Here is a 24057-nt window from a genome sequence, read left to right as displayed (position 1 = left end):
ATTTGGTGAATCTTTAGGGTTACTCTCAAAGGGTTAAAATCTTAAACGTTAAATACCGGCGGCCCATGAACTACTCTACAATAATCATTCTCACTAATAATTGAGCAACAAGAATGCCTTTTAAACTGGCCGAAACAGAATCATGTTCTTTATAACTTTGGTGTTAAGTCTTTCCCATTGTATCCTAGGTCTTTAAAAGTCAGTACATTAACACCTGGTATACATGAGGACTCAAACAGATAACACGTCCTCTCTTTCCTTGACCTGTCCATTGCTTAACCATGTGGGGTACCAAATTTCCTTGAATAACATCAGGATTCCCAGAGCTTTTTGGACCTCCAGTATTCCCATTATTTTATTTTGTAAATCTTCATCCCAGTTGTCACATGGATGGTATGTATATAGTTAATTAAATGAATTTTGTTTTGAGAAGTTGTTTTTCTTTTTAATGGCTTTATACCTCTTAAAATACCCTGTTAAGTTGGGAACCTGGTAGGTAATGACTGATGAGAGCAGTAGATCCCAAAGTGTGATCCCAGACCAGCAGTACCATCATCATCCGGGAAATTATTAAAAATAAAAATTCTCCACCCTGCTCAGACCTACTAAATCAGAAATTCTGGGGACAGGACTCAGCAACCTGTGTTTTAATAAGCCCTCCAGGTGGTTCTAATGCATGCCCAGGTTTCATTACCTTTGGATAGCAGTGAATAGAGCCTTAATAACTTGGTCCAGCCTGATCCTCAGCTGAGTTATTCTTGTGTCAGACCCTCCAGGTCCCCTGACAATGTGTTGTTTTCCCCTAAAATGTCTTCTATTAAATCTCTCGAGAAGGTTGTCTGAACGCTGGAGAGGCAGCATGTTGCGTGGACAAAAGTGTGGGCATTGGAGTCTGATGGACCGTAGCTGGAACTTCTAGCCACTATTCCCTTCGCATTCACCCAGTTGTTTAACCTCTCTGAGCCTCATTTCTAACATGGCCAAGAGAATACCCACGCCAGAAGATTGTCTCAAGAGTTCAATGAAAGCAGGTCTGTCAACTGTCCAGTCCTGCGCCTGACTCATGACGGACTCTCAGTAAACCTAAGACCGATCGTTATCATCCCTTACCGCCAAGTCCATGACACTATGTAAAATTCAGACGAGTAATGGGAAGACCTTCTTGGAAATTCCAAGCTGGGGCCTTGGAGAAGGGGGAGCTAGGCTTTACCCAGGACAGCCCCAATAAAGCAAGGACTTCTCTGATCTCTTCAAAGGACACTTGGCACCAGCCTCCCAGGCGCTGTGGAAGGTTCAGGGCGAGTCTTGCCACTTGCATTTGTCATTGCCAGACTAATTGTTCCTTCCTTGAAGTTCTGTGGACCCAGAGGCAGAGAAGGGTGGCAACAACAATCCCTCTGGGCCCTTCTCCCCTCCCAGTGTAAGCCTCCTTGTGTCTCACTTCCTGGATCTTGCAAATATTTCCTTCAGCAATAACCTGGGAGTGGCTGTTTCTCTTGGAGCAGTCTTATCTTTTGGCTGCTGAGGAAAGGGAAAGGGGAGAGGGGCTGGACCTGTGCACCCTTGCTGCTGAGATCCTGGAATTCCAAGCTATTGTGGTGAGTTTAAAAGTAAAATTCCCAAACAAGAAAACTTCAGAAGGGCAGAGGAAGAGGCAGGAGGAGATTGTTCAGTCTCTGCAAATATTAGTTTTCATTTTCAATCACTATTAGGCTAAAAAAAAAAGATTTTAGCAAAAGGGGAAGATCTATTTATCAGAAGAAAAGGTAACCTGGGCCAAGAGGAAAAGAGTAGAACAGCCCAGGACCTGGCAAGCAACTTCCTTTTGTTTTTGAGATGTAGTCTCCTTGCTGGTGTCAACAAAGCCCTTTCTTACACTTAGCTTTCCTGCTTCCATGCAAAGAGCTAATGTCTCCATGGACACCTGGGGATGACTGCAGTGCGAATACCTTTTGGCTCACCCTAGGAGTCCTTGCTCCAGTGGGATTGTCCCTTGGAGTCAGATAAGGCAAGTTCTAGTCTGGACACGACTGCTTCTTACTAGTTGGGAAAATGATTTACCACCTCCCCTTTTTTAAAGATGTTATTTATTTATGAGAGAGAGAGAGAGAGAGAGAATGAGAATACCAGCGGTGGGGAGGGGCAGAGGGAGAGAGAAGCAGACTTACCGCTGAGCAGGGAGCCTGATGACACGGGGATCAATTCCCAGGACTCCAGAATCATGGCCTGAGCTGAAAGCAGACACTTAACTGACTGAGCCACCCAGGTGCCCCTGAATTACCCGTTTTAAGCCTCAGGATTCTTAGCTGCCAACTGGCAATGATGGCACTGACTTTGATGGGTTGATGTGAAGATTAATAGAAATACATACCTGAAAGTGCATAAAGCAGTGCCTAACACACACTAGGAAATAAGAAACCATAGCTCGTTTCCTTTAATGAAACTCCTTATCCTTTACTCCACTCCACTTGGTGCCAAAGAGGAGTTGTAGATTTCTGTAACATAGACAGCTTGAGCCCTTGGAAAATAGGACCGCTAGAGAGACCAGTATCCTTTGTTTGAGCCTGACATACTTCAGTGGAAGCCTTCCATTCACCAGCTTGCTTCAGCTGTAGTGCCCAGAAGGAAGGGGCTATGTCAGTTTTCCTCCCCTTTGATCTGGTCACCTTGCACAATAGAATATTCAATGGCCACGTGGAAGGACTTGTACACACATTGACCCAGCTGATCCCATTGAAGGTTCTCCTTTCCCTTTGTGGAGTCACGCCCATTTCTGCTCCCCTGATGTAAGTGACTCTGCAAGGCTCAGGCTGGCCCTGCACAGGCCAAGTAAGTGGGGAGGGGGTATTACTTTTAAAATTAGGATTGATGGGGCACCTGGGTGGCTCAGTGGGTTAAGCCTCTGCCTTCGGCTCAGGTCATGATCCCGGGGTCCTGGTATCGAGCCCCGCGTCAGGCTCCCTGATCAGCGGGGAGTCTGCTCCTCCCTCTCCCTGTGCCTGCCTTTTCCCCTGCTTGTGCTTTTTCTGTCAAATAAATTTAAAAAATCTTTTTTTAAAAAAGAATGTTTCTAAAAACTTAATAAAATAATAAAATAAAATTAGGATTGATGCAGAGAATAGCAATTTCCAGGTTGCCTTGTCAGAGCCCAGTGCCCCCAGGTAAGGTTACAGTGCCATGAATTAGGACAATCAAATGTCTAGAAGGGCATGTTTGTTTCCTGTGATTCTGGAGTTGGCTACCTATAGGTGAATTCCGTAAGGCTGACATAAGTTATTAGTACCTGAACAAGACAACTTAGAATATCTAATCCTTTTGATTTTCACACTGCTCTTAAACCTAAACTTGCCTTTTATTATCCGTCCCTTTTTAGTAGATGAAAAGAGTGAGTAAATGAGCCCAGAGGTAAAATCCTTGGTCAGCCCGGGCCTCCTTGCTAGGCAGCCATGTGGCTGAGCTGGGACCCGAGACCTCCTGGTTTCTTGACTATTGAGCAGAGCTGAATATTAACCAGGGGACAGTGCAGTCCAACTCCTTTGGTGAGAACAAGGAACAAGGCATACAGCAGTGAAGGTTGTACACTGCACAACTGGCACAGCCACATGCACTAGCCCTACGTAAGGGACTCTGTTCTGACAATAAACATAGTTCTGTCATTCTTAAACACCTTTCCATGTACCCAGCATCGTTGCTACGTCGTTTTTATCTAGTTCATCCTCACAGCAGCTTTGTAAGATAAATATTTTACTGAAACAGATAAATTAAATACTGTGCACAAGGTCATGCAGCTTTTGGGTTATGGAGCCCGATTTTAAATTTTTACTGGAATGCAGACCCAAGTCTTTCTGACACTGTGTTCTTTCCACTCTACTCTCTTGCCTTGCCTTTCCTGTGCTCTGGCGAGGAAAGAGGAAAGCATGGTAAATTTGAGTACTAGCTTGTCACCCCAGCTGCAGGACATCGGCCCAGCAGGGGCCTCTGGAGACCTTGCTGCTACCACTTTCATTTCACAAGAGCTAGATTGGAGATGAAGGCAGAGAAAGGGGAGAAAGGCAGGGAAAGAAGGTGAGAAGGTGTATGGTGAGGGGTGGAAGACAGGCTGTATAGGTAGGAAACCAACCTAATTGGAACAAAGAACTCTGCCCCCCCAACCTCCACCCCAAACCGCAGCCCTCCCATCACTTTCACCCTGGACCCTTGTCTCCATAGTATGGTCCCAGAACCATTTGTATTAGAATCCCTTGGGGACAGCTGTTAAAAATGCAAATTCCCAGGCCCCACCACAGAGGTACTAAATCCCAGTTTCTGGGGGGTAGGACTCACCAATTAGCATTTTCAACAACCATTCCAGGTAATTTCGCTCAGGAGCCAATTTGGTAGGAACAACCGTCCCAGACCAGTGTTTTCCAACTTTTTTGGATCATGCACCCTCTTCAGAAAGAATTTTTTGAGCATTCACTTTCCATATATGTTGGTAGTTTATTAATAAATACCTTATATGTACTCATGCCTAATATTTATGTTTTTAAATGCAAAAAATGGTGAGACTTTTGCATTCGTATTCTTAGATGATACTGGTTTCTAGTTTGCCTTTTTGTATGTTCTAGTTGTTGGGTTTTGGTATTGACATTATGCAGGATTCTTTTCTTTTCCCTCAATAGATTCCAGAGTCAAGCATTGAGGTTGTCTGTTCTTTGAAGGTTGGTAGAATTAACTCAAGACCACATGAGTGTGCTCTCTTTTTTTGTCAAATTTATCAACATTGTTTCCTATGGTAACTGGTGCACTTAGATATTTCCATTCTTCTGCAATCAGTTTTGGTAATTTTTGTTTTCCTAGAAAACCATCCTAAGCTTTCTCATTTGTTTTCATAGAGTAGAGCAAAGTATTCTCTTACTCTTTTCATTTACTCTGCAACTATGGTTATTTCTCCGTTTCTAATTTTGTGCATTTGGGGGTTTTCATTAGATTAGCAAGTGGTTTATCTTTTTTATTGTCTTATATTTTCTTTTGAAGAAGTAGCTTTTGGCTTTAATTATTAATTCTACCATTTGTTTTCCAGTGTATTAATTTCTGCCATTAGTTTTCTTCCTGCTTTGCTTAGGTCTATTTTTGTGGCTCTTTTCTTGACTTCTTTTGTTCAATGCTTAATTCGTTGATTTTAATTTGCTTTTATATATTAATGTAAGCATTGAAGGCTACAGATTTTCCTGTGACCGTTGCTTTAGTCAATCAAATTCTCTAGCTTCTGGTATTTCATTGTTGTTATGTTTTAGGTATTCTACAATTCCAGATCTCTTCTTCAACTAGAGTGGGGGATATTTTTTCCCTTTTATTTTCTATGTACTGGAAGCTTCTGTCTTTCATTTTTGTTACTAATTTCTAGTGTTGTTGTGTTGTGATTAGGTACCATAATCTGTATTTTTTTCATTTTTTGGCTTAATATGGAGTCAATTTAAGAAAGGGTCAATAGACCCTTGAAAATAGAGAAATTTAAATGTTCCCATTATCTTAGTTTTGACTCTTCTATCTGTCATCAGCTGAAACAGCCTCATATTTCATTGCTCCCTTTTTCGACCTTTGCATTTCCTATGGCTTTTGCTTTATGAATTTTGATGCTGTGTTATTTGACACATAAAGATTTAGGGTAGTTAGATCTTAATCATGTGTTCTAACCACTAATTTATAGCATCCTTCTTTGCCTTGTTTGTTGATTTTTGCCTTTAATTCTACTTTGTTATGATATGAATATTATGGCTTTTGCTTTTTCTCATTTTTGGCATGAATCCATTTATTTAATTATTTTATGGAAGTATACTTGATACACAATGTTACATTAGCTTCAGGTGTATAACATAGTGATTTGAGAAGTCTATACATTATGCTGTGCTCACAAGTGTAACTGGAAGCCTGTATCTCCCACTCCCCTTTACCCATTTTGCCCATCCCCTCTCCCCCCAACTGTACCTTTCTGCCTACCATCCGATTGTTTTCTGTATTTATGGGTCTGCTCCTGCTTTTTGTTTATTTGCTTTGTTTTTTAGATTCCACATGTGAGTGAGATCATATGCTATTTGTCTTTCTCTATCTGACTTATTTCACTTAGCATAACACCCTCTAGGTCCACCTGTACTGTTGCAAATGTCAAGATCTCATCCTTTTTTATGGCTGAGTAATATTTGTGTGTGTGTGTGTGTGTGTACCATCTTTTATCCATTTGTCTTCCTTATCCATTCATCTGTTGATGACACTTGGGTTACTTCCATATCTTGGCTATTGTAAATAATGCTGCAGTGAACATAGGAGGGCATATATCTTTTCAAATTAGTGTCTTCATTTTCTTTGGGTAAATACCCAATGGAATGACTGGATAATATGATATTTCTATTCCTTCATGCATTTATTAAACAAAATTTATTAAATGCCTACTGTGTGCCAGGCACTAGGTACTAAATAAACAAGACACATAAGATCCCTGCCTCATGGAGCTTACATTTTAGTTAGAGAGTGGGGCACAAAATAAACAAGTAAAAATGTAGGTATGTGATATATATTAAGTGGGGATGTGTGTTCTGAGAAAGAACAAAATAGAAAAAGAATAGTGAAGGATAAGTCATCTCTATTTGAGAGAAGGTGGTGAGGAAAATCCTCTGCCTGATAGCATTTGACAACCTTTTACTCTCCACTCACCACTTTGTTTGTTTCCTGCTGGAGGAAATGCCAGGTGGAACGCTTTGCACACAAGGAGGAACTTATCATCTTAAGGAATTCTAGGTGGGCGAAGGTCCAAATGAGAAGGGAGTGTGGACGTGTGGAGGTGAATTTCTGATCCGTGTGAGTGACAAGCTAGCCACAATGGGAACTGGAGATGAGCCGACTGAAGGAGATTTGGTTCTTCATTCTATCTAAGCTTGGCTACTATTATGTGTATGATTATTTTTTAAGGAAATATTCTCAGTCTTCAGTATGGCTATTGAATGGGTGTTCTGTCTGATGATTTAATTGAACCGCTGGAATTTCCTGTCACTAGGCAGTACTTAGCATGATGCTGATTGCTCACAGGCTACAGCAGGAAATCAGATCTTCTGGTTTAGAGGGTTTAACTCTTTATCCTCTGAGACTAAAGAGCCGTCCTTTGACTTTGGTCACTCTTTAGTATACAGAAGTTTGACTTCTTATGCTTTTTATTGTACATATTTAAATCAACCTGGACATCTTTCCTTGGATATTTTTCCTATTGCTTATAAGATGAGAATCTCATTTTGCCTCACAAGTGACAGTCTTTTTATTCTTCTGATAGTTTTTTTCTTATAAACATAGAATATATATACATGTATTCTCATATAACACATACATTAAAATACACACACACACACCCTTGATCTTGAATCTGGAATTTATTTTTGGTACATAATAGTGGGTACAGCTGCAAATATCACTGTTCTGCAGTTATCTCAAGAACATTTTTTAAAGAATCATTCTTTATCTCCTTGTTATGGAAGGTGAATTATATACATTGTTTTTATAGATAGTTTGATGTGTTTCTGGAGTTTTCATTCTGTTCTATTAATCAGTAACACACTGTTTTAATTATAATTGCTTTATAATATGCCTAATCCCTTACCCCCATTTCTTCTGTAGCAAAATACTTCTTAATATTATATCTTACTTTATGTTGCAAGTTAATAAAAAAATGCTGTAGTTAAAAATTCCTGTTGAGAATTCTGACTAGAATTGCATTAGAAGGAGCTATTTTAAACCCAAAATTGTAGATATTTGTGAATTGCCTGCTTGATATTTTTTGGTACAAGTATAAAAACACGGACAGAAAGCATGTCAAATTCATGATACAACTTGTATCTGGAGAGGCAGCAGGGTAATAGAAGTGGGGAGTGAAAGGGTATTATGTATTTCTTTTAAAAAATCATCGAGTATAGATGGCAGAGTATTAAAATGTGCTAATCCTGGGGCAGTAGGTGGGAACATGAATATTTATTATAGCAATCTCTGCATGTTTCCAAATATTTAAGATTTTTTGTGATTAAAAACAAAGCAAACAAAAACAATATAACAGGATAACCAGACTCGTAAGCCCCAGTACGCAGCACATTCAATCTGAGTGCTACGGAGTGGGGTAGTGTGTGTATCCAGTCTTTGGAGCTAGGCTGTCTGGGTTCAGATCCTAGCTCTACCATTTACCAGCTTTATGACCCAGAGCAAGTTACTTAACCTGTCCGTGCCTCAGTTTTCCTGGCTATAAAATTGGGACAATAATAATAGTTACCTCCTGGGGTCATTGTGAGCATTAACTAAGTTAAGACGTGGAAAGCCCTTAAAACAGTGCCTGGCATTTAGTACATACTTAATAAGTGTTAGCTATCAATATGATATGCTACTATTACTATTCTTATGATTGTGTTTACTACGTACATTTGCATCATTCTGTGGCCGTCTTACAGTTTGCAGAAATGATTTATCCAAAACACAGGGCCATCTACAACTTGCTCGTTTTACACAATCCTCATCTTTGCTGTTTTGCAGGGAAATGGCTCATTCCAAGGCTAGCTTTTCTTGGGCAACCCCATTCCACCCTTGCCTTGAGAACCCAGCACTGGACTTGTCAAGCTACCGAGCAATGTCTTCCCTTGACCTTCTCGGAGACTTCAAGCACTCCTCAAAAAAAACAGAGGAAACTTCTGTTTACGAGGAGGGGAGCTCCCCGGCCTCCATGCCCCGTCCGCTGCGTAGCCGTGCCTTCTCAGAGAGCCACATCAGCTTGGAGCCGCAGAGCTCTCGGGCCTGGGGGCAGCATAGGAGGGAGCTCTTTACCAAAGTTGATGAGACCCAGCCGGATCCTCTGGGAGCCAGGAAGAAGGCCTTTCCTCCTCCTCGCCCTCCTCCTCCCAACTGGGAGAAGTACAGGCTTTTCCGGGCAGCCCAGCAGCAGCAGCAGCAGCAGCAACAGCAGCAGCAAGAGGAGGAGGAAGAGGAGGAAGAAGAGGAAGAAGAGGAGGAAGTGCGGGAGGAGGAGGGGGAGGAGGAGGAGCTGCCACCCCAGTATTTCAGCTCAGAAACCACTGGTACAGGCGCCCTCAATCCTGAAGAGGTCCTGGAGCAGCCACAACCCCTGGGCTTTGGCCACTTGGAGGCTTCGAGGCAGAACTCCCAAAGCCTCCCAGCAGAGCAAGAGTCCTTTGGTCTCCATCCCAGCGATTTCCTGCCTCCAATTAGGGGCCACTTGGGATCTCAACCTGAGAAGGCTCAGCCCCCTTGCTGTTATGGTACGGGTGGGCTTTGGAGGACATCAGAGAAGGAGACCACTGATTCCCCCAAGTAAGTCCTCATGAAAGGAAGGTCCCCAAAGCGGTTGCAGCATGAGTTTGAACTTCACCTCCACTGTTTACCAGCTGTGTGACCTTGGCTTAGTCAATTAATTAAAACGTTCCCAGCCTCACATTTCTCTCACCAGGAAAACGGGCATGATGATACCCATTCCACATGGTTGTTGTAAAGATGAAGATAATCTCTATAAAGTAGAGAGGCCTGTGTGTAGCTCATAGTAGGTGTTCGGTAAATGGTCATTGTTGATGTTCTTAAATATCACTGTCAAAATACTATCTTATTGCTCGGTTTGCCTTTAAGGTATGCATCGGTTTCAGGCCCCTGAGCCAGAAGGCATTAAACCCTTGTTGCCTCCTGGCATTTCCCCAAAGCCTGGCTCAGGCCCTTTCCTGCCTTTTCTTTTGCTCTCGCTCTAGAAGGAGAGGCCAGTTCACACCCTGACCTGCCTCTGCTCTAGGACCTGCCTGGGCTTCTAAACTCTTCTCCCAGGTGTTCCTGGGGGTGGGCACTTTATGCCCCACTTGTTCCTTACAACAGCTAAGGGCACTCTTTTCCTCTTCCACTTTTTCCATCACCTGCAGCCCTGTCCCCCCGCCTCTTTGCATTTGCTTTGGTAGTTGATGGGGGAGCTGCCCGGGCAGGGAGGCCAAAGCAGGAGTGTAGTCTAGCCAAGGGGCTGCTGGTGTCTGTTTGCCTCGCTGTGCCAAAACTCATCTGCATGGCCTCCAGTGCCTGGTGGTTGTCCTCTTGGCTCCAAAGCAAAAGAGCTCTGGCCTCAGCTCTGCCTGGTCATCCTGCTGAGAGCTCAGCCCACACTCTGCTGGGGGAGAGGGTGGGGGGCAGGTATCTATCCTGTAAGTGCTCTCTTTAAATCCCTTTATAGAAGGCACTTGCCCGAGACTCGTTGCTATTAGGAATACGTTGTTTTCATGTCTTTTACCCACGCACAACTCCTTTACCCAGCAATCTGGAACTAGCTGAGAAGTTTTCCAGCACAAGGTGCCACACACAGCTCCTAGACCCTATGAGACTCTCATCAGAGCCCTCGTGGCCGCTTCTCAAGCTGTCCTTCTAGCTGGGGAGCATTCTTACTGTAATTAGAAAACACGTTGTGGAAAGTGACTGTGGTTGTTCCCTGTCACGGCAGGGAGAGGGAAGGTGACCTAGCATATAGTAGGCACTGAACATTTAAGAAGACAGAACGAATTAATAAATGTCTGAACGTGTATGGAGCGTTTGCTGTGTGCCACACCACGCCAGTCATTTTATATCCATTATTTCATCTAACCTCCCAGCAGCCCTGTGGGCCGTTTGACGCATGATTCCCATTTGCCAGATGAAGAAACTACGGCTGAGGAAAATAAGGGACTGACAGACTCCGATTCCAAAGCTAGACCTGTGTGACTCTAAAGCTGTGCTTCATTTGCTGTCCGAGGCGGCCTCTCTCTGAGAGATCTTGTTCTCGCAACAGGCCGGGCCTGTACGCAGCCCTCTTGGCCCCTGTAGGTGTCCCAGAGGTCGTAGTTACAGGCCCCAGACTTGCCCCTTTCAGCCTCCCAGTCCTTCCTCCTTTTATGTACCTCCATTCACCTTGGCGCCTTGGCCAGAGAGAAGGAAACTGCTATTACTAGAGATCTTGTAACTCGTTCCAGAGATTAATTTTTTTTAATGACTATAGGATGCAAAGGGAAACATCTGTTTGCACACAGCCCTAGCTGGCTGTGGCTGCAGAAAATCAATTATAGATGCCTTTTTGAATGATGTGGATTTAAGGAACAGCATTATTCCCAACAAAGCTAATATTTTTTGCCTGCTTCCTAGAGCCAAGCATTGTTCTAAGCACTTTCGTGTGTTGATGGATTTAATCTTCACAACCCACCTATGAAGTAGATATTATTAGTGTCCTACATCTTTTAGGTGAGAAAAGTGTGGCACAGGGGGGCCAAAGTAACCTGCAGAAGATCACAGGTAGTTAGAACCAAAGCCGTCTGGCTCCCTGTGCCCATTACATGGGCTCCTCAAGATCCTATCCCAGACCCTGGGAGAGCATAGGGCTCTAACCAGAAGGAAGCGGCTTTAAGATTTTGTAAGGGAGAAGTGTTAGGGGCAAGTAGATGTATCATATTTTGAATCTAAAATGCAAAAAAAAAAAGATATCCTAATTTCAGCCAAGTCAAACCAGAACATCTCTATAACCCACATACCATTCAGTGACAAAAGGCTGGGATACATATAAAAGCAAGTTAGTGGAATTTTCAAGTGTTGGTTAAGTCTCCTAACTGGTTTGAGTACAGGTATAGTTTGCTTTCTGAACTCTATGCATTTCCTCTCAGGGCTCTGCAGAAGGAATCTGGTTTTTGCTTCAATGTTCATTATCAAATGCAGATTATGTTGTCATAGATCTCCTGTAACTCCTGCCCTATTAGTGGAGATTATGAGGACAGGAGCACTAGGACATAATGCCTAATATACACTGGGATAGGGTACAGGGCTGTGTCCGCTGTGATCTGAGTCTATAATTAGCATATTCTTTAAAAAAAATATTTCCAGTTTTATTGAGATATAACTGACATACAGCCACATCCTTTTTTCCCCCTTAATTCTGTACTTTCTTTCAACACTTTCAGATTCAGAACTCTCTCACACATGCCCTAAATATTTTTTCTTATAGATAAGAATTCCCTAAGCTCATAAATTCATATTCCCTCCAGAATATTCTCTCTTGTCTGCTAACGTATAGTCCAGCCAGAAAATTCCTTACATGCAAGGTTTTATATGATGTCAAGTTGTCCCTTTGGCAGTAATAGCAGAGTGGCTAAAAGTATAGATTCTGAAGTTAGGTCACCTGGGTCTAAATCATGGGTCTGTCATTTACTGTCTGGTGACCTTGGGGAAGTTACTTTCCCTCTCAGTGACTCATGTTCCTTGTGTGTAAAATGGTTGTCATGAGCATTAAATTTTTTATCTCTGTCTACACACACACACACACACACACACACACAGACGCGCATCAGAAAAACACATCTTAAGACAGCTTCTAGGACATGGTAAGCCATGCGCAAATATTAGCTAGTATTGTTCATTTATTAGCGTTATTAGCTTAAAAACCCACATGCAAAATGAATACCTAGGATGAAGAATACTGGCATGCCCAAGTTTCTTTTGTGTGGTGAATTAGGAGACAACATAGCATGAATCAGTAAATATCTGTGGAGCCTTTTAACCATTATTTTTGACCTTTATCTAAGAGCTGCAAGTAGCTGCAAAAATGACTAATGAGTTTCTCCTATTTTTCCTTTCAAACAGCTAGAGGTTAGCAAAGGGGCAGTGACATGGACAGGTGGAAGGTAGGGGTGGCTGGTAGACAACAAGAATATAGTGGCGGGGGGGTCCTCCCTCTTGCATAAACCATGGGTGGAATTATTCACCCTTCCATCCCTGAAACCTGGCATTAAAGCATTTCTCTTTGTTTCCTTCCTCACACCAGACCAGAAGCCTTGATGGCAGAAGAGTCCAAACCCAAGCCAGCGTGGAGCCGGGGCTACTTCTCCCCTGAGGAGCAGTTCTCTTTCACGAGCTGGGGCCCTGAGAAGCAGCACCTCAGCCCTGCGGGCTTTAGTGAACCCAAGACAACAGGGTCTGCTGCTACACTTGTCAAGCCCCTGGGTGCCACTGGTTCCATTTTCCCCCCATTTCATTCTACAACCATGGAGGAGGCTGGGGCCACTGGGGATATGCCAGAAGTGGAGAGATGTTATCCCTCCCCGGGCCGAAGGCCTGCCTCACAGGCAGTCTCAGAGGAGCTCATGAGAGATGTGGTAGGCTGTGACAAATCCCTGGCAGGGGTGTTAACCCCAGCCTCCAGCATGGTGACCACTGTTGAGGTCCTGGATGACCTCTTTGCTGTGGCAGATCTGCAGCAGAGGGGTCATTTCAAGCAGGAGTGGCACTACCAGGAAAGAAGAAATTATGAGAGGGTCCGGAAAAGCTATGGGGTGCCTTTGTAAGCAAGCAGCCTAGATAGAGCTGGAGTGAGCAGCAGTGCAGGCTGGGTAGGAGGGAGGCCAGCAGTCTTAGAGGAGGAATAGCTAAGGTCTCAGATAGATCCCTACCACCTCCTCCCTCCCTGGGGATTCATATGCCGGGGCCATGAACTGAGGGGAGTCATGGAAGATCAGAATCACAGAACTTTGGGGCCTGCCAGTTTTTCTGGATCTTAGTGGGGCTCTGACCAAACCAGATCATCCCTAAAGAAGTTCCCCTACCTGTTGAAGTCAGGGGCATAGAAATAACCTTCTAAGTTCTCAAAGTTGACCTTGACTTGTCTTCTGGGTAATCTTCATGCGGCCCATTTTTCAACAGTGTTTCCTGGTCTATCATTTCCTTATTCCATAGCTCCTTGGCGAAGCAGTGTCCCATTTTCACAAATGGGGAAATTAAGAAGCAGAAGGGTCAGGAGCCTCTTAACTGAGGTGCTTAAATGGTTATTCTTTGTTTCCACAGACCAGAATTTCAGCACTTCTCGCCTCCTCCAGGGCCGCCAGGGATCCCTACCTCTTACTCAGCTTATTACAATATTTCTGTGGCCAAGGCAGAACTGTTGAACAAGTTGAAAGACCAACCCGAGATGGCAGAGATTGGCCTGGGAGAGGAAGAAGTTGACCACGAACTGGCTCAAAAAAAGGTGAAGTTTTCTGATATGCCTTAGATTTCCAGCATTTAGTTTGCACGTCTGGAGGTTGACCTGCCCTCTACGTCCTCCAGAACAACTTGGTGCATCCCTGTGTCTTCAGTATGGACATCAAATAGCCTCTCTAGGTTCCTCACAAATGTAACTCCAGTCACTTTTTGATCCAGCCAATAATAGTAATGATAGTAATAGAAATCATTATTATCATCATCACTGTGTCTCACGAATCCTTAAAACAACTGGACAGTGATCCCATTTTTTACCACTTAAGAGGTTTAGGTTGCCCAGGGTTATAGACCCAGTGGTAGATCCAGGACTTGAAGTCAAGACCGTCTCACTTTCTACTTTATCGTGCTGTCCCTCTGAAATAAGCCAGCCTTGTAAGTAACTCGCCGCCCATGGCACATCAGAGTTTTTGCCAGTGAGCTCAAACCAATAGCAGCCACTGATTGTATTCTCTGTGTAATTTTCTGGAAGAGGGAAGAGACTAAGCTGAAAAAAGGAGAAATTAGAGGCTGGCAAATTTTAGTATTTATTTGTGAGAATAATCAATAATCTCTTAAAAATACTAGAATGAGCAACAGAAATGATGTTGTTGTTTCAAAGCCTCCCCTTCTTCCTGTAAGCATCACTAGGCTAGTTTTCTAATCAAATTCCTGGAATCACTTTGCCCTCCCTGCACTTACCCTTTTTATTTCGTAAGCAAATGGGGTTTCCATGGCAACCCCAAAGGCCTAATTTACCACTTTGTGAACATCTGAACTCAATGTAAATTGCTCCTCTGCCCATGCTTCTCATTCAGGACATTACCTGTAGGAAAGCTGGAGGCCATTTGCAGGAGACTCCCCACCACTTTCAAATCTGAAGCAAAATGTCAGGGAAAGAATTGGAAGCATGGTGGTATCAAAGTTGTATTGATCCAGATGCCTGCCTCCTTGGATTCTGTGTTCCCTGAGCGTGGCAAGGCTGCTCCTGGCTTACTCAGGACCTTTCTATTAGAAGCAAACCTAATAAGAGTCTGACCAGGAAAAGAGAAAAATGACCAGAAATGGCAAAGCACGGAACAGCAGGTAGTGATTTGAAGTGATTGTGGGGGAGCTAGGACAGCTGTTGTCTGAGGTAGACAGGTGAAGAAGGTCACCAAATTGCAACATCCTAGAAAAGCATCTCAGCTCTAGCTGGGTCTCTGCTGACTCCTCAGCTCCTTCCAGTGCACGTTCCCCAAGACTGAAGTGCAGGTTGCAAAGGCAGTTGCCAAGAAACAAAGGGCTCTCTTCACTTGCATCTTTCCAGATCCGTGGGACGATGGAACTGAAGTGTGAGGGTGGGTAGGTGATTTTCCAAGTTGATCATTTGGCCCCCAGGCCTCCTTTGTCCCTGGCATTGAGTTTTGTTTGGGGAGCAGAGGGCAGGGATATAACTGGGAGCATCTTGGCATTTAACTGTTTTGCCTCATTCATATCATTGATCCCTAATTCCCAGTGGGTTTTAGAATTTTCCCTACATGTAAACCTATGATACTTCAGACTTAAGATCATAGTGATCTCCTGACTTCTGGCCAGTTCTGAAATAGATACCAGGCTCTGGACCCAAAGCAGGCTCTCTTGGGACATTTCTTGTATACTTTTGGAAATTGCTAAATAAACTATTCGAAAGGAGCACATGCTAGAAAACTACGAGCCTGTGGTCCCAGAGTGCCTGGGTGCAAATAATAACAAAACAAACCCTGAAGCAGGGCGCGTGAGTGACTCAGTTGGTTAAGCACCTGGCTCTTGGTTTCAGCTCAGGTCACGATCTCAGGGTCATGAGATGGAGCCCTGCGCCAGGCTGCACGCTGGGCGTGGAGCCTGCTTAAGATTCTCTCTCTGCTCTTCCCCCTCTGCTCACATGCACTCTCCCTCTCTCTCTAAAAAAAAAATTATGAAAAAAACACACACTGAAGCACACTTCAGTATATATATAGAAGATACGAGATACTGTTCTAAGCGTGTAACCTGTATTAACTCATTTCATTCTCAGAACAATACTATTGAGGTTGGTGCTATTGTTAGCCCATTTTTTAGGTGGGGAAATTGAAGCATGGAAAGGGTGAGTGATTTGCTCAAGGGCACACTGGTGTTTTGTGGCAGAACTGGGGTTCAAACCCAAGGAGTCTGGCGCTCGAGTCCATCCTCTCAACCACAACGCGATGCTGACTGCAAAGGCTGTGAGCCCCCTGGGGCGGCTCACTTCTTGTTCGGACTGTGTGCCAGACAAGAGTCTACTAGCTCGGAGTGCCTGGTAATAATAATAATGACAACAGCAGCAGCAGCAACACTAAACAGGTATTGAGCACGTAAGGTGCCAGGCACAATACTAAGCATTTTACTTCTGTGATCCCATTTAAGTCTCACCACAGTAGCAGGGTGGGGGAGGAGAGGAGAAGCTTCTCCAGTTTACAGATGAAAACAAAAGACTCCGTGGGATTGGGTATCTTGCCCAAGGTCACACAGTTTGGAGGGGGTGGAATTGGAATTCGGGCATCTCTGACTCCAACGGCTGCTCTATCACACTACGTTCCTGTGAGTGGAGTTCCAGAACTGGTTGCACCCACAGGGAAGACAGATCGGAAGACACAGGCAGAGCTTCCTTTAAGAAACTTATCATCAGGGCACGTGGGTGGCTCAGTTGGTGAAGCGTCTGCCTTTGTCTCAGGTCATGATCCAGGTGTCCTGGGATCAAGCCCCGTATCAGGCTCCCTGCTCACCAGGAGTCTACTTCTCCCTTGGCCTGGTGCTCCCTCTGCTTGTGCTCTCTCGCGCATGCCTGCTCTCTCTCTGTCTCATTCAAATAAATAAATAAAATCTTTTTTTAAAAAAGAAACTTATCATCAGTAGGAGAGGGATCAGATGCACTCAACGTGAAACAGGGAATGAACAACTTCAAATTACACTCTAGCTTTCTATTTCTGACAGGCAGGAGAGTTCAGAAAAGAAAGATCATTGAGAGAAGGGTTATGGGGGCAGAAGCTTCCTGCACGGAGGGAAGGAGCAAAGCTGGGCTCTGAAGAAAGAAGGGGAATAGCCAAAGTGAAGGAAGCGACGGAGAGCATGTAGAACTGCATAAAGCAAATCAGGAACGCAAGAACAATTGTTGTAAATGCAGGTGGAATGAGGGGCCCATCCAGAAAGGCTCAGAGCCTTGAGATTGGAATGGTAGTGTGGGGCCGGGCTGAAGGATGGCAACAGCTGCCAGCCTTTATTAAACACTTGGTCCCTGCTAAGTCCTTTGCATGCATCCTGTCATTCAATGAAGTGGGTACTGCACTGATGTCCATTCTGTAGATCGAGAGTGTAAAACTCCATAAAGAAATTCGCCCAAGGTCACACAGCCAGGGAGGTGGCAGAACTAGAAGTTGAACCTAGTCACCGGGACTTCAGAACTCACGGTCAAAAGGCCAAAAGGCCTCCAAAGCCAAGCGGAGGGGGGTGAAGAGCCAGCAGCGTCACTCACACAAGAGGCACTTCAGTGGATTGAAGGAGAATCAATGAAGCCGGAGGCAAATGCTTGCTGATGATGCTTTTGCAACCTGGGGTCTCACAAGCTTTCCAATGCCTGTTTATTAAATGGTCTCAGCAAGTATTTATTCAGTCACATCTGGCAAATGAGAATTAGCCCTTGGGTACCACTTATCTGAGGCCAAGAAGAAGTTTGGTGGTGACTGATTCCTATGGGATCTGAAGAGATGGGAAAGGGGGCGCCTGTGCGGAAAGCTGGACTTGCTTGAGACTTGCTCGGGCTTCCTTTGTTTCTGATGGCGGGTAGAGCTGCCACCTGTTTCAGGGATCCCAAAACAGAGCTTACAGGCACAGATCAGTGTCTGTCGGTCCCCATTCTCATCTTTTGCCTTCTCCTGTTGACTTCCCCTAGATACAGCTTATTGAAAGCATCGGCAGAAAACTTTCCGTCCTGCGGGAGGCCCAGCGAGGACTGCTAGAGGACATCAGTGCCAATTCTACCCTGGGGGAGGAGGTGGAGGCCAACCTAAAGGCAGTCTGTAAATCCAATGAGTTTGAAAAATACCGTTTGTTTATCGGGGACCTGGACAAAGTGGTCAACCTGTTGCTGTCCCTCTCTGGACGACTGGCCCGGGTAGAGAATGCTCTCAACAGCATCGATTCAGAGGCCAACCAGGAAAAGGTAGAGTTGGGGGTCTCTGGGGTGTGGATGGAGGGAAATGCCATCTGTTCCTTCCCGAGGCTCCCTCTTTCAAGCTTGGCTCATCTGGGAGACAGTAAAGCACAGTGTTAAGAGTTGTGGGTACTGGCTTTGAAGTGCCTGGAAATTCTGGCTCTACCAATAATTAGCTGTGTGACTGTGGGCAGCTTGCTTACCTGTACTCTGTCTCAGTCTCTTTGAAAACGCACTACCTATACCTCATGGGGTTGTAAGAATTAAATTAGATGATTCAGGGTGCCTGGGTAGCTCAGTCAGTTAAGCATCTGCCCTCTGCTCAGGTCATGATCTTGGGGTCCTAAGAGCGAGTACCACATCGGGCTCCCTGCTCAGCGGGGAGTCTGCTTCTCCCTCTCCCTCGGTGCTTTCTTACCCCCTCTCCCCCTCCTCTCTCAAATAAATAAATAAAATCTTTTAAAAATAAATAAATTAGATAATCTGTATTAATTACTTAGAACAGGGCCTGGAACAGGTTAAACACTGAATGAGTGCTACCTGCCAGTAGTAGTAGCAGTAATCGTAGTAATAGTAATTGTAGTAGCAGTAATAGTAGTAGTATTGATAGTGATAGTGGTAGTAAGAGTAGCAGCAGCAGCAGCAATTTCACCTCACTTCCTCTCCGAGTTGGAGGACGCGAGGTCTCACCAAGTAGCTGTCAGTTTCACAGGTTGGACCACTCTGCGTACATCCCTGAACCAAAAGTGCATTACCCTTCCACACCTGCGTGGTTTGGGATACAAATCGGAATCCACAATAAGAGGCACATACGCATATGCGTACACACAAGGATATACACACTCACGCATGTACCCTCGCACGGAGACACGCACCCAGGGATCCTTGTTCTCGCACCAGAAGGGGCGTGAGCTGGCTTTGCCAGAGCCCTCCCCCACCCTAACCCCGGAGGTGGTCCATGGATTAAAGACAGCTTCTTCGGGATGGGAAGGAGTGCATGCACACCGCCCTGTCCAGAATCACTGTTGTGTTCATCCTCCCCGCTGCTGTAGGAAAGGAGGGCTTTTGCATGCAGGTGCACTTCAGGGCAGGAGATCTAGGACTGATCAATTAGCTGAGTGGGGAGCTGTTGGCGGCAGCGTTGCTGCTGGAGCCGTGGGTTACGCAGCCGACCGGTAACTGGGATGGCTCTTAATTGGTCTATCTGATTCCTCAGCTGGTGCTGATAGAGAAGAAGCAGCAGCTGACAGGGCAGCTGGCGGATGCCAAGGAGCTGAAGGAGCATGTGGACCGCCGGGAGAAGCTGGTGTTCGGCATGGTCTCCCGCTACCTGCCTCAGGACCAGCTCCAAGATTACCAGCACTTTGTGAAGATGAAATCTGCTCTCATCATCGAACAGCGAGAGCTGGAAGAGAAGATCAAGCTTGGGGAAGAGCAGCTCAAATGTCTCAGGGAGAGCCTACTCCTGGGGCCCAGCAATTTCTGATTCCATCAGCAGACTGACACTCCATCCCTGCCCAGCCTGTTAGCAGTTGTGTTAGCAAGTAGCCAGCAGTTAGTTAGCAGTTTGTCCCATAGCCTCTACCTTGGACACCTCTCACTGCCCCTTACCTAGCACTGCTTCCAACCAGCCGGGAGTCCCTGAGGAGGCCCCACACTGCTACCCTAGGGAGCAGCAGCAAGAAGGAGGAGGTGCCTGCAGCAAGGTGTGATTAAACAACCACACTCTCCTTCCCACGGTTTGCACAGGCAAACACGCACCGCACATGGAACCAACGAAGTGCCTTCATTCTTCTTGGTACAAGGACTCCAAAGACATCGTGCCTTCACCACCCACCCACGCCACAGCCAGCCTCTCAAGGCTCAGAGAGAAGCTGCGTGGGCAGCTCCATTCTGCCCAAGGCTCGTGGCGCAGCCATTTCCCACAGAGATCTGGCTGTCTTGAGGGCATCACTCCCCAGCAACTTAAGGGCCTCACGTAAGCTTTACAGTGGGAAGCACAGAAGGAGAAATTACATGAAACAGAATGTGAGCCTAGATTGGGAATCCCTAGGTGCCCCTGCAGGAGCCAGGCTTAAAGGAATTGGCTCCACCCCCACCTTCCACAGCATCTTGTTGAGGGAGAAGGAGGCCTACTCTCAGCCCTAGCTAGTGTGGCCCTCCTCCTGTCCTAAGATTTTTGGCCTACTGCTTCCTGTCCCTTCCTGCCCTTCATTGCTGGGGGTTATAGGTGCCCACCCTAAGGGCTTCACACTATGGACCGTTAAGAGCTCTACTAAAACTGACTTCTGGATACACATTTCATTATTCGGGTGAGGGGTTCTTTGTTGTATTTTAAATGGCCTTTTGATTTTATTTATTTTTATGTTTTGATTTTTTTCTTTTTTTTTAACTAAGAAGGTGAGAAGAGGGGAGTTGGAGAGGGAAAAGTAATCCCAGAAGGATAGCGTTTTCTGCAGATCAGCCTGAATGTCACCATGGCTAGATGAGCGAATGCCAAAGCCTTGAATTCTTCCCACCAAAGCCTACCAGTGTCTAAGAAAGGAGTTCTCACCTTGAACTCAGCTTGCTATGGCCTGGCCCTATACTTTCCTTGAAGTCAGGATACCCATAAGCTTAGCATTCCCCAACAGAGTTCTGTTTTTTTTCTTACCTTTTTTTTTTCTTGAAACCAAAGAAATCTGAAACTGACAAAGGTTCACCCATTTCTCTACCACCTGTCATCTAAGAAATTGGGTAGAAGTGAGCTCAGGAAGAGATCTTCCATCTCACAGTTGCTTTCTCCAGCCTGTGGCCTGACTCAGGGAACTGATACAGTAGCTAGAAGGTGCAGCCAGGGCCATCCCCCTGGCCACCCCCCCACCCCTGCCCAGAGCAAATTACGACCCAGCCAGGATCTTAGACACACAAACAACTAACGCTGCTGTTGTTGCCAAGGTCCTGACACCACTAGGCAGTTTCTGTCCTGGAAAATGGGAAAAGCCCTCAGGTGGGCAACGCCAGGAAAGGAGTTGTGGCCAAACTCTAGCCTATTATCCAGCTCCATTCCTTGTTCCTTGCTCACTGGCACCCATGATTCACGCTGCACAGCCCTGCCCAGCGAGTGCTGGCATCTCTTCCAGTTACTGCTGAGTTCCTGGGGAGGAGAGCTTGGAGGTTAACTATAGCAGCAGGGGTGCCTCATTCAGCCAAAGAATTTGCCAAAGAACTTTGCTGCTGCTACAAATACTAGTCTCTAGCTTCCGTTTCCTCTTAATTGTATTTGGAAACAATGGAAGAATCTTGGCCAGCAGGGTGTCCTGAGGGGGCCCTGGGTATGCTCTTAGTACACTGCTGCTGTCAGAACCACTGTTGAAAATGTCAACCTGCCATTCTCCCCTCCAGTGGAGGAGTCTACTCTATTCAGGAAGGGCTGATGGCTTGTAAAGGGCTAAGCTTACCCAAGCCAAGGTTGAGGAAGGTGGGGGAGTGCTATGAATAGAGTCTGTGGTTGCCATCTTTTTTTTTTTTCTTAAACAAGCTCTAAGATAAATAAGGAGTAAGTTGAGATGTTCTGTATTGGGGGGTAAGGCCAACAAAATCCATCATTCTAAGATTTGGGGGGGTAGAATGGCTTTTTGGGAACAGGGGCCCAGTAAAAAGAGTGGTCACTTACCTGGACATGATGGCCACGGTCTGGCTTTTTCTAGTCAGTGTTAGATTGGTTGTACATTAAATTTATCACACTAGAAGTGCTATTGACTGTGTTATTTTTGTCCCTCATCCCACCTGAGATTAGAGCTGGAATCAGAACACAAGGATGCTCATTTTCACACAGAAGGACGGTTTCTAAAGCACTTAATAAAATAAGCCCCAAACTCTACTGAGCAGTGAAGCTTGGCAGACAAAGTGAACTACTAAACAGGAACTAACGCCCCGCGCTCCTGATGTGAGTGATAGTGCTCCAGAGCTGCCGGTATTACTTGAGATGCAGTCTCTCCCCCGTTCTCATTTCCTGGGCTCAGCCCTCTTGCAAGGTCTGCTGTGGGTAGCTGTTTGGAAGGCAGGCCAAGGGATTTCCCCAAAGACAGTCATTGGTCTTGACTTCTGTCCTCTCCCTTCAGATACTCATACAGGTCCCAGTGGGCAATAGGTTGATAGAAAGAGAGGAATCAGTGCAAGGGTTACTATCACTTGTCCCTTCTTACTCCCCCACCCCAACTCTGGGCTCTGGGTAATTGAGTCTCCTGGCGTCCCATGAGCTGCAGACTCAGCCAGGGTTTAGTGGTAAATGTTCCAGGGGAACCCAAGAGAGACACACTAAACACAAAACCCTAGAAATGAGAGACTGGAAGCAGAGGAAGTGAGAGAATGAAAAATGAAAAGCCTCTTTCAAGGCCAGGTTCAGGCTCTGTTTTCCACCTGACCTCCGGTGTCAAAAAGCTGCCCCGGGGGCACCAGAGCCACAACCTGAACCCCAGTCGCCCTGAAGGTGCTACTCTGCTGGTAGCAGCAAGTCCCAGCTGGAGGAAGCTGGGCACATTTATGGCCACTTCCTCCCGCCTGGAGCTTGGTGACTCCCACTGTCTTTGCCAAAGGAGTTGTCTCTGCCAATAATAGTTCTGTAACAGCGTATTATATTCTTTGAAGATTAGTAGATCTTTAGAGGGGGGTGGGGCAGGGGGCAATTTCTATAGATAAAGAACCAGTGTTTGTTGTACAACTGTTGGGGTCATCTATGCCATGTGAAGCTATTATTTTTCTGAATCTTATTGTTTCTGCAATTGTGTCCTCCACCACTGCCTTCTTGGCTGACATTGATATGCCTGCCGGATTGTCATCAAGGGTTATACTTCAATAAAGGATGCTAAGGAAAAAAAATTATCTCAAGTGTTTTGACTGAGGTGATGAAAATTCTCTAATATTCTACTGAAAAATATTGGAAAGGAATTTGGTCACCTATCTATAATATGTAACCATATGACTACAGCCTTACCCATATCCCTACTCTTACCCTGGTCCCTCAGGGATAACATTGATGCTATACCATTCATTAACCCCAGTAAAATAATTTAGAATTCAGGAAGAGTCAACAATAAGTGTAATCTCAAGTATAGACCTCAGCAGTATACAGAGTCCAGTTCTGGAGTCTAGCCTGATCAGAGAGGTGAGGCACTTTCTAGACCCCCTCCAGTCATGAGTTCTGTCTACTAGTATCATCTTCTACCTGATAGTCCAATCTCATACATTTCCTCTTAGCAACCTGGAAAGCAGGGTTCTCACTGATCGACTCTCCAAGATAACCTCAAGGTTTAGACCCAAGTGCACTCCAGGCAACAACTCTGACCCTGAAAAGCTTGCCTTTTCCCTCAGTGTATACATTGTTTGTATCCCAAGTGAGCTCCTCCTATTCCAGATAGCCAGTGTGATAGAGTGGAAAGTGCCAAGTTGGCATTAACATGAACTGTGTGCAAGTCCTGGTTTTGCCACTTATTCTATGAACCTGGGTTATTTGCTCAACTTTTGAGTTTATTTTCTTATCTGTAAGATGGAAATAATAATATATATCTTGCATAGTTGTGGCTTAAAAATAATAAATGAGGGGCACCTGGGTGGCTCAGTCATTAAGCGTCTGCCTTCAGCTCAGGGCGTGATCCCAGGGTCCTGGGATCGAGCCCCTCATCGGGCTCCCTGCTCCGCTGGAAGCCTGCTTCTTCCTCTCCCACTCCCTCTGCTTGTGTTCCCTCTCTCGCTGGCTCTCTCTGTCAAATAAATAAATAAAATCTTTAAAAAATAATAATAGCAAATGAAAGCTACCAGCTATCTACTGAGAAGTTGTTAGAAAGGTGGAATCCTGGCCCCACCCCAAACCCACT

General features: G+C 45.3%; 1 protein-coding gene across 5 annotated transcripts in view; it reads left to right on the top strand.

Annotated features, from left to right (window-relative positions):
- SHROOM4 (shroom family member 4) overlaps positions 1-23039 on the top strand; it is a 238445-nt gene extending 215406 nt beyond the window's left edge. For 2 of the 5 annotated variants that reach the window (XM_034649348.1, XM_019809651.2), the window contains 5 exons: positions 8542-9333; positions 12830-12979; positions 13846-14026; positions 17942-18211; positions 19419-23039. In XM_034649348.1, coding sequence (XP_034505239.1) covers positions 8542-9333; positions 12830-12979; positions 13846-14026; positions 17942-18211; positions 19419-19688 — 1663 coding nt within the window. In that variant the 3' untranslated portion in view covers positions 19689-23039. The other 3 variants (XM_034649349.1, XM_034649351.1, XM_034649350.1) reach the window with 3 other exon arrangements.
- Positions 23040-24057: the final 1018 nt, after the last annotated feature.

This window comes from Ailuropoda melanoleuca, chromosome X (assembly GCF_002007445.2).
Source record: "Ailuropoda melanoleuca isolate Jingjing chromosome X, ASM200744v2, whole genome shotgun sequence".
NCBI lineage: Eukaryota > Metazoa > Chordata > Mammalia > Carnivora > Ursidae > Ailuropoda > Ailuropoda melanoleuca.
This window is presented reverse-complemented; position numbering and strand designations above follow the sequence as displayed.